Source organism: Saccopteryx leptura, chromosome 6 (assembly GCF_036850995.1).
Source record: "Saccopteryx leptura isolate mSacLep1 chromosome 6, mSacLep1_pri_phased_curated, whole genome shotgun sequence".
NCBI lineage: Eukaryota > Metazoa > Chordata > Mammalia > Chiroptera > Emballonuridae > Saccopteryx > Saccopteryx leptura.
Window position 1 is genome coordinate 53929035 of NC_089508.1, and position 10833 is coordinate 53939867.

Consider the following 10833-nt stretch of genomic DNA (forward strand, 5'->3'; position numbering starts at 1 on the left):
AATGTGAGTAAAAAGTTCAGAAACACATAAAAGGTAGGTTTAGGTCATATGAGGTCTTCAGGACAGACAGATTAAAAAAAAAGTTTGTCACGAATTTTTTTTTTTTTTTTTTTTACAGAGACAGAGAGTCAAAGAGAGGGATAGATAGGGACAGACAGACAGGAACGGAGAGAGATGAGAAGCATCAATCATCAGTTTTTCGTTGTGACACCTTAAGTTGTTCATTGATTGCTTTCTCATATGTGCCTTGACCGTGGGCCTTCAGCAGACCGAGTAACCCCTTGCTCGAGCCAGCGACCTTGGATCCAAGCTGGTGAGCTTTTTGTTCAAACCAGATGAGCCTGCGCTCAAGTTGGCGACCTCGGGATCTCGAACCTGTTCCCTTCCGCATCCCAGTCCGACACTCTATCCACTGCGCCACCACCTGGTCAGGCTGTCACGGATTTTTATGAAAAGGAGACAGGCATAAGAATCTTCAACAGCCTGACCTGTGGTGGCGCAGTGGATAAAGCGTCAACCTGGAAATGCTGAGGTTGCCGGTTCAAAACCCTGGGCTTGCCTGGTCAAGGCACATATGGGAGTTGATGCTTCCTGCTCCTCCTCCCTTCTCTATAATAAGTAAATAAAATCTTTAAAAAAAAAAAAAAAGAATCTTCAACAGTGATTTTATAGAGGATTAAACACATCCATGTGGCTATTTTATCAATCCTTGTTGAAAGCCAGGGGTACAATATTAAATAATATACTTGTATTCCAAACATATCAAAGTGCTTGCAGCCCTAAGTTTTATTCCTCTAGCTCATGCCCTCCACTTCCTCAGTCTAGTTGGCAAAACATATTCATCCTTCAAGACTTGGTCTGTTAAGTGATTAGGCAATTTCTCTGTGAAGGCTTTCTTTACCTCTTACTCTCTCTCCTCTGTAGGTGCCTTTTTTCCTCCTTTCTACTTCATTGTTTCCTGTACAGTTGTCCTTTATTGCACCTATGATACTTTAATAACTTTAAGTGTTCTCTAAATAAGCCCTTTTAGGGTAAGGACTGTAGTCAGTTTGTGTCCCCGATATTTTATAATAATGCTTAATTTTTATATAATAAATATGTATATACTTATTACTATATATAATACATGCTTATTAATAAGTGCTCAAATTACTGAATTAAAGGTATTTTGCTTTCTGATACACTAACTGTTCATGTACACAGCTTAGAGAATCAGAGAATTGATTTTTAACTTAGGCTATTTTTTCACACATCATGTGCTTACACTTTTGCCAAAAGCTATATATCATATCAAAAGTAAACTTTCTTATGATTGCCTAGAGTATAGTTCTATTATATTGACTGAAGTAAGATTCATACACCTTCAGTATCCAATCTTTTATAGCAAAGTTAGCATCCTTATTTGTCATCTTTATAGGTTCTTTATAAAAATCTAATCTTGTTGTTCTAATTCATTGGTAGCTGTATGCAATCCCAAATCATGATTTTAATAGAACAATTAGCAGTGACTAATAAGGCTGCTTGTTCCATAGGCATTACTCCTATTTACATTATTACAAAATTAACTTTCTTACACAATAATTACTATCTCTGTTTTCACAGTTCTTACACATTTTGGAAACCACATTAGTTCAGAGATCTCACAAAATCCCAGCAATATCATTATCTGTGTTCTAAGGGACTTCCCTTCATAATTCTTACTTACCTACTTTTACTAGATATCATTCTTTGAGAGTTGGTTACTATATAGTGGTACGTTCTCAATTCTGAAGGCAGGTAGACTTGAGTTCAAATCCTGTCTTTACCACAATAGCTTGGTCAAGGTACTTCTCTAGTCCCATTTGTTTCATTTGTAAAATGTGAATGATAATAGAACTTTTTCTGTTGCAAAGATCACATGAGATGTGCATGCAAAGTACTTAGTGTATTTCAACTTTATTCTGCTGTTTATAATATCCACCTGTTCTTCTGCAGTATCTTGGATTTGGAACACCATCTAATCTGGGAAAAGGCAGAAGGGCTGCCGCTGCTGCAGACCTTGCCAATCGAAGTGGGGAATCAAATACTCACCAAGACATTGAAGAAAAAGATCGATTATTACGTCATGTAGAAGCCAGAGATCTCATTGAATTTGGCATGATTCCTGAGTTTGTGGGAAGGTTGCCTGTGGTAGTTCCTTTGCATAGCCTAGATGAGAAAACACTTGTACAAATACTAACTGAGCCACGTAATGCTGTTATTCCACAGTACCAGGCCTTATTCAGCATGGATAAGGTAAGATTTTTATTTTTCATACTTAGTCAATTTATGGGTTTTTGCTGTTGAAACTACATAAATTAGCATAAGAAATAAAAAAGCAGGCCCTGGCTGGTGGATAGAGCGTCAGCCCAGCATATGGACATTCTGGATTCGATCCCCAGTCAGGGCACACAAGGGAAGCAAACCATCTGCTTCTCTCCCCCCCCCCTCTCCATTTGCTCCCTCTTCCCCTCTCATAGCTGGTGGTTTGATTGGTTTGAGCATGGCCCTGGGCCCTGAGGATAGCTCAGTTGGCCTGAGCATCGGCCTCAGGCATTGAGGATAGCTTGGTTAATTTGAGCATCTGCCTCAGATGGAGGTTGCTGGTGAATTCCAGTCAGGATGCATGTGGGTGTCTGCCTCACTATCTCCCCTCCTCTTAATTAAAAGAAAATACAAACAAAGATAAAAATAAATAAAAAAGCAGTCCTGTTCATTTGGAATACCAACCTATTCCACACTAAATATAGATCTAGGAATCAGATAAGGTACATTTTTGTTGTATTAGACGTTTAGGAGTTGCCTTTGTTTTTTCTTAAACTCTTCATTGTAGTTTAAAGTCCAAAAACATATAAATGAATGAATGAATGAATACATGATTCCACCAGCCTATTATTCTCAACCCCTCAAGCCAGACACACAGGATTGTCCTTTCAGCTTTGATATTCTAAATGCTGTTTTTGTTATATACTGTGTATACTTTTATATACCATACTTTTTTCTATGAAGTTTTATTAGCTCCCACATCCGCTTCTCTGGAGCCAGGTGCATGGAGGTCATTCAAGCCCACACAACCAGTCTGATAACAAATGTTTTGGGTTTTTTTTTTTTTTGTATTTTTCTGAAGCTGGAAACGGGGAGAGACAGTCAGATAGACTCCCGCATGCGCCTGACCGGGATCCACCCGGCACGCCCACCAGGGGCGACACTCTGCCCACCAGGGGGCGATGCTCTGCCCCTCCGGGGCATCACTTTGCCACGACCAGAGCCACTCTAGCGCCTGGGGCAGAGGCCAAGGAGCCATCCCCAGCGCCTGGGCCATCTTTTGCTCCAATAGAACCTTGGCTGAGGGAGGGGAAGAGAGAGACAGAGAGGAAGGGGGGGGGTGGAGAAGCAAATGGGCGCGTCTCCTATGTGCCCTGGCCGGGAATCAAACCCGGGTCCCCTGCACGCCAGGCCTATGCTCTACCGCTGAGCCAACCGGCCAGGGCCTGTTTTGGGTTTTATGAACTTAGTATCTCTAAATATTAGTCTCCTCTCCATTGCCACTGCCATTACCTCAACTCAGGCTCCTTTATCATTTTTCACCTTGACCAATGCATTTGGTTCCTGACTGGTCAGTCTCCCTGTCTCAAATCTGTCTCTGACCATCACTACTATCATCTTCCACTTTACTTCCAGAGTGAGTCATTTTTAAATGATTGAGCACAGTGCCCAGAAAACAGATATTAATGAATGTTAATAATATAATAAACAATTCTTAATAAATATTTACTGAGCGAATAAACACAAAACTAATTATTTTACTCCCCTCCTTAAAACCCTTTAGTGGTCCCTGCTCTTATTTAGCTGCCCCCACTTTGGTGTTCTACTAGCACAGTGTGCATTCACTGTGCTGTTTATGGTAGTTTGCCAATTTGTCAGCACGTAGTAGATTAAGTTCCTTTAGGGCAAAGAGGGTGTCTAATTCATCATTCAGTCTCTAATATATAAACACATTGGGGTTCAATAATTGTTGAATGAAGTCCTAGAAAGTCCATGTTAATCTAGGAAAAAAACTCCTCAAGGATTAAAGACAAACTTGTTCATAATACTGATGCCTTCTGATAGGTTAACTGATTGAAACAGGTGGTGCTTCTTGAAGGCAAGGTTCTAAAACTCCATGAGCTATATATACCTCACTTAAAATTACATTATCTGGAGGTAGAAATTAGTAACCAAAAGTTGTTTAATGCTAAGATTTTGTGAAATCTGTTGTTCCCAAGTACTTGATTTTTTGGTATGTTAAATTCTTGATAATTTGAACTCTGTTTTGAAATGTGTGGTAATGTAGACTTGTGTAAAGTTTTATCTTTGTACTATGAGAGGGTTAGTAGCACTCTTTAAAATGTATGTTTTCTAGTAAGAAATTGATAGTCTAAAAATGCTTTAAATATAAGAGGGGATAGATGGAGTTAGTGAAGACATAAAGATTCTGGCCCTGTATTTCTAAGTAGTAGGTAAGCAGTGTACTTACCCCTCTGACATGCCTTTTTTTTTTTTTTTTTTTTTTTTTTTTTTAAGCGAGAGAGTAAGAGATGTGAGAAGCATCAACTCAAAGTTGTGGCACTTTAGTTGTTCATTGATTGTCTCTCATATGTGCCTTGACTGGGGGGGGGGGGGGGAGGTAAGAAGCTCCAGCCAAGCTAGTGACCCCTTGCTTAAGCTAGCAACCTTGGGCTTCAAGCCAGCAACCTTTGGACTCAAGCTGCCGGCTTCCGGGTTTTGAACCTGGGACCTCAGTGTCTTAGGTCGACGCTCTGTCCACTGCATCACCGCCTGGTCAGCCTCTGGCACTTTTTTATCTGTGAAGTCAGAGCATTTGTTCCTTTTTGTTCTAAAAAGACCATTAATGGTGGTAGGTAGTAATAGTTAATAGGTAAAATGCTATATGGGTATATTGAGAAACTATCATGTATTATATAAGTTCTCATTTTCTTTAAATGTATTTTTAGTGTGAACTGAATGTTACTGAGGATGCTTTGAAAGCTATAGCTAGACTGGCACTGGAACGAAAAACAGGTGCACGAGGTCTTCGGTCCATAATGGTAAGTTGGTGTTATTATTACAAAAACTAGATTATTTTTTATCTGAATTTTGAGAATATTAAGCTTCCATGTTTTCTTTTTGGAAATATAGTATATCCAGAGAATTGGCCAAGTGTTTTAATGATTTTTTTTTTTTTTTTTTGGTCACAGTAGATTATATTTTCCTTCTTTCTAAAAAGAAATTAAAGTGTTTGCAACAAAGGACACATATGATATCATTAATGAAATAGAAATCAGATCAAGGGAGGGAGAATTTCAGAAAATTCTGCACAGGCTTTTTAACTAAGCCTTAGAGTGCCTTCCCAGAGCCATTGAAATTCTCCTTTTTGTTATTTGCTTGAAATTAATTTGCAGATACCATGCCACTGTAACCCTAAATTTTTCAGTATGGTATGAACTCACTATTTTTTATTTTGTAACAAATCCTAGATACCCAGCCTGTTTTCAGCCACAACCTACTCTTTCTTAGAGTTCTTTTCCCTACCCCAAGGTCTAGCTGTATAGTAGATTACTGTTTCCCTGCATGCTCCCAAAGCAAGATCGTGTTCCTATTTTCTGTTAAGGATTTCACTGCTAACTCTTACTTCTCTCATCTTTGTAGGATAGTTTGAGATTATACTCTAATTAAGGCCTAGACTTCAAGTGTAACTGATTAAGGACAAATACACACACATATATATATGAACATGCAAACTAGAAGAGTAGGTGATAGTGTTGACATTTTTTAGGAAATTTGATGTCCTCAACCAATATTTTTCTTAAGATGGAATGTAATCCAGCCTCTACTTAGGCAAAACTAGTTTTCTTTTTTGTTATTTAGAAACTTAAATTTAAGAGGGTGACACTGATCAATAAGAGTACATAGGTTTTAGGTCAACATTTCTATAGCATTTGAACTGTTGATTATATTGTATACCCGTCACCCAAAGTCAAGTTGTTTTCCTTCACCTTATACTTGTCCCTCTTCACACCCTTTCTCCTATGTTCTCCCCCTGAACTAGTTTCCTTTAGTCAACAACTTTAGATCTACTGCAGTACTTGAGACAAATGCTTATTTGAAATCATAGTAAAAATTGAAGAGCTTGGTAGAGGGTAGAGATGATTTAGGATTAAATCTTTTTTTTTTTTTCTTTTTTTTTTTTTTAGGTGAGAGGAGGGGAGATAGTGAGGCAGACTCCTGCATTCACCCTGACCGGGATCCACCCGGCAATCCCATTTGGGGCCCATGCTCGAAGACCGAGCCATTTTTAGCACCCGAGGCTGGTGCGCTCATATGGAGCTATCCTCAGTGTCCAGAACCACAGTTGATCCAATCCAGCCACTGTCTGTGGGAGGGGAAGAGGGAGAGAAGGGGGACCTGGGAGAGAAGCAGATGGTTGCTTCTTCTGTGTGCCCTGACCAGGAATCGAACCCTGGACATCCACACACTGGGCCAATGCTCTGTCCACTGACCCACTGGCCAGGGTGGATAAAATTATTTTACAAGTAAGGATTACCAGTTGGTCATTTGTGGTCATAGAATATGCCAGAAATGCTTTTGAGAAACAACTGAATTCAGAAATAGTGTTTTTTTATATGTATGTGCATGGTGACCTAAGGAGGCAGAGTACAAATAGCCTTTCCTTATAGAATGACTTCCTTCTGAATTTAGTTAGAAGATGTTTTAATATAAAGAATATAGGCCTGACCTGTGGTGGTGCAGTGGATAAAGCGTCGACCTGGAAATGCTGAGGTCACCGGTTCGAAACCCTGGGCTTGCCTGGTCAAGGCACATATGGGAGTTGATGCTTCCAGCTCCTCCCCCCTTCTCTCTCTGTCTCTCTCTCCTCTCTCTCCCTCTCTAAAAATGAATAATATATATATATATATAAAGAATATAAAAGCTTTTTCATTGACTTTTACCACATTCAGTTCCTGGTACATAATAGGTACCCAGTAATAGTTATTGAGTTCTGATTTATTTATATTTGTGGCCTGTAGAATACAAGTATGTTGTGTGTAACCTCAGTTTCCTATGTCATTCATTACTTTTTATCTCTTTAGGAAAAGCTGTTACTAGAACCAATGTTCGAAGTCCCTAATTCTGATATTGTATGTGTGGAGGTTGACAAAGAAGTAGTAGAAGGAAAAAAGGAACCAGGATACATCCGGTAAAGTTTATTGTCAAGCTAGAACAGATCTAAAATTTAAGATCAGCTCTTTAGTGCTGTAGTTTATTGGTTCATCATAAAAACCCTTATATTTTAGAAGAGAAGTAATAATCATAAATTTTCTTTAGAAAAATATTCTAATTTTGGTTTATAAAATAATGTTTTTTGAGTCTTTTGAAAATTGATCTTTAAAATCAACCTAAAAATGACACAAAAGTTATCCAAATGAAGAGATTTAAATAAGCTTTACTGCTAATTCTGTAATTTGTGAATTGACTTGTTTTGTGATTTTCACAAGACCAAAACTTTGTATACATAATTTTTCTCTCATTTGTATTATACCATTTGACAAATTTGACACATAATTTTTACTGCTTTTTCTATTCCAGGGGTCAGCAAACTTTCTTGTAAAGGGCTAGCTAAATACTTTAGGGCCATACAGTCTGTATTGTAACTACTCCCACTGCCCTTATAAAAGCAGATACAGACAATCTGTAAATGAATGAGCATGTCTTTGTTCCATTAAATCTTTATTTACAAAACAGGTAATGGGCCTGTAGGCTGTAGTTTACTGACCTGATCTATTCAGTAAATATTTATTATACAGTGCTTGATGGTTAATGTTACTTATACAAAAGTTTGGTTTCTGTTTTAACTGTCACAAGGTATGTAATGTTTTATGTTTGTTTATCTTCTAAGATAACTTAGGAGGCAGCTGACTGGTTTTGAACAACTTTGGTTATTTAAAGATACAATCTTTTATTTTTGTTTTTTAATGACATTAAAGGAATTGTGGTAGTCTGATCATAATTTTGACTAGTTTGATTCAAGTCAAATTTGGTCAGGAGCTGTCATCTTCTTTACCATAAATGTGTGCTAAAAGTCTAGCATTTGACTAGAAATAATACATTCTAACTTTTTGCTGAAGAAATAGATGTTTTTAAGCCTTCACAATTAAAGCCGTGTCAGTTTATTTCAATAATACATTTGTTAGGGAAAATATTGGGAAAAGTACTTCTAACTCTTGGTTGTGGGGTCTAAATGTTTCCCATATTTCACTAGGCAATCTTTTTTTTTTTTTTTTTTTTTTTTGTATTTTTCTGAAGCTGGAAACGGGGAGAGACAGTCAGATAGACTCCCGCATGCACCCGGTCCAGAGCCACTCTAGCGCCTGGGGCAGAGGCCAAGGAGCCATCCCCAGCACCCGGGCCATCTTTGCTCCAATGGAGCCTTGGCTGCGGGAGGGGAAGAGAGAGACAGAGAGGAAGGGGGGGGGGGTGGAGAAGCAAATGGGCGCTTCTCCTATGTGCCCTGGCCGGGAATCAAACCCGGGTCCCCTGCACGCCAGGCCGATGCTCTACTGCTGAGCCAACCGGCCAGGGCTCACTAGGCAATCTTAATATTAAAAGTGCTTTTTATATTTCCATTTTTTGTGGGCTATGTTAGCAAGGTGGATTACTATATTGAGTCTAGAAATCATGTTTACCCCTCATTTTTATTTAAAAAAATAAACCAAGCTGATGGCTTTTCTTTTTAGGGCTCCAACGAAAGAATCCTCTGAGGAGGAGTATGATTCTGGAGTTGAAGAAGAAGGATGGCCTCGCCAAGCAGATGCTGCAAATAGCTAAACTGTCAGATTTTTGTCCTGTATATAAAGCTTTTCCTTCTGTGTTTAAAATTGTAACTGTCTCTACAGTCTGACATTAAAAGCATTGGATCTATATTGGATATCATACATGGTCAGAACCTTTAGGATGAAAATCAGATCATGTATATTAGGTAACATCACATTGATTGGTACAGAGGACATTATGTGGACTTGAATGACACAGTGTTCAAAGATAAAATGTACATTATCATAGTTCAGTTTTTAAAAAGATATGCTGAAACAAAATTCTTAGGGGTTCTTTTAAGCAATGCAGGTGTTGTAATAACTGTGGATTATAATAATGTTACTCTACAAATGGGAAAATAAATTCTTTAAAATGGAAGATTGAGATACCATTTTTTAGTTTAATTTTTTTTACCCATATTTGTTTCCTAAAGATACTAGAATTTTATTCATCTTAAACATTGGAACAAGTAGTTCCCAAGAAGTTAAAATTTTTATGGAAAATGTACCCTGAAGAACCATATTTTAATGGTTTAACTGTATTCTTAGTCTTATCTGCTAATGCATGACACTATCTTCCCAGTTGATACTATAAAAAAGATCATTCTCTTGCTGACTTGTCTGATTGACTTGCCATCTTTAATACATAGTACCACAGGGGAGCAGATGGAATTGAAGTCTGCCTTAAATCTTCAGAAAAAGACTACATCTAATTCTAAAAGTAGCATGTAGCATCAGTCATAATAGCAGCAATATGCTGAACTAAATAAAACATCCTAGTTGTGCACTTACCTAAAGGACTCAGCTAGTTTTTTGTTTTATTTTTTTCGTGCTGGATATTTGTCTAATTCTTTGGTTTCATAGAATATTAAAGAAAACTGTACTTTGCTATTGGCATAAGTTAATGTGTTCACACTAAAATATTATTAGTTTTCATTACAGGGTGGGGCAAAAGTTATAGTTCATATGGAAAATAATACAATAATAAGAATAAACTATTTTGTATACTCATGACTGTAAACCTACTTTTGCCACACCCTGTATATATATAATAAAACTGGGGGAACTTTGGGGGACTTAAAAAAATTATTTGTTTGCATAAATATTAAAATATTTGGGTACCCTTTAAGCTTTTTCTTCTGTTACAATTTTCTATGCTATTCAGTTTAAACTTACTTGAAATCGTTTAAATCAGAGTACATTGAAATATTGGGTTTTATTTTTTGGTTTATAGTCTCTTGAGTTTTCCTTTTACCCCCTTTTCCTTAGGAAGAGAACCTAAATCTATTAGCAAATTCTAAATCCTGTTGGTGAAGAGTTGGCTTTCTATGATGTAATAAGAGAAATGAACTATCTATCTATGTCTGGGGTAGGACCAGAAGGGCACTTTTACAGAGTGTTTATTAAGCCTGGTTGCTATAGTCTGGAACAGGAACAAGTATCCGTCTTAGTCTCCTTAGTAATGGTTAAAGTTTTTCTCAGGAATTCTTTCATATTATGATTACTCAGTGTCTTTTTTCTATGGCCTCATTATTTTCCTTTTTGTAGAGTGAAATTGGAGTAACAACTAAATATATTAAAGGTAATCCTCCAGAAATGGACTGAGAGGTATTTTAGTCCCGACAACTTACATTTGGTTTGGAATTTGTTAACAAAATATAATTGATTGATGTTTTTAAATCAAACTCAACTGAGTATAACATTTGTATCTTGAAACTTATGTTTTGGCATTTGAATAAAACACAAGGACTAAATGAATACCAGTGTGGTGGTGTGTCCATAATGCAGTGCCATTTTTAAAAGGACACAGATATCATGAGCTGCTTTATTCTAATGTTTAGTTAATCCTTGGCACTTGCATATCCTGCTAATAAATTCTAGTTATAAATTCCATGAACAAAAAGTCTGATATTAAAGTTTATGTTAAACATTTTTTGAAAACCCTTGAATATCCTGCATGGGCCTT

General features: G+C 37.4%; 1 protein-coding gene across 2 annotated transcripts in view; it reads left to right on the top strand.

The window, feature by feature from the left end:
* Positions 1-10625, top strand: part of CLPX (caseinolytic mitochondrial matrix peptidase chaperone subunit X) — a 48031-nt gene extending 37406 nt beyond the window's left edge. For both annotated transcript variants that reach the window (XM_066388376.1, XM_066388378.1), the window contains 4 exons: positions 1975-2274; positions 5013-5105; positions 7149-7255; positions 8793-10625. In XM_066388376.1, the coding sequence (XP_066244473.1) occupies positions 1975-2274; positions 5013-5105; positions 7149-7255; positions 8793-8883 (591 nt within the window). In that variant the 3' untranslated portion in view covers positions 8884-10625. The remainder of the gene's footprint in view (positions 1-1974; positions 2275-5012; positions 5106-7148; positions 7256-8792) is intronic.
* The last annotated feature ends 208 nt before the right edge of the window (positions 10626-10833 follow it).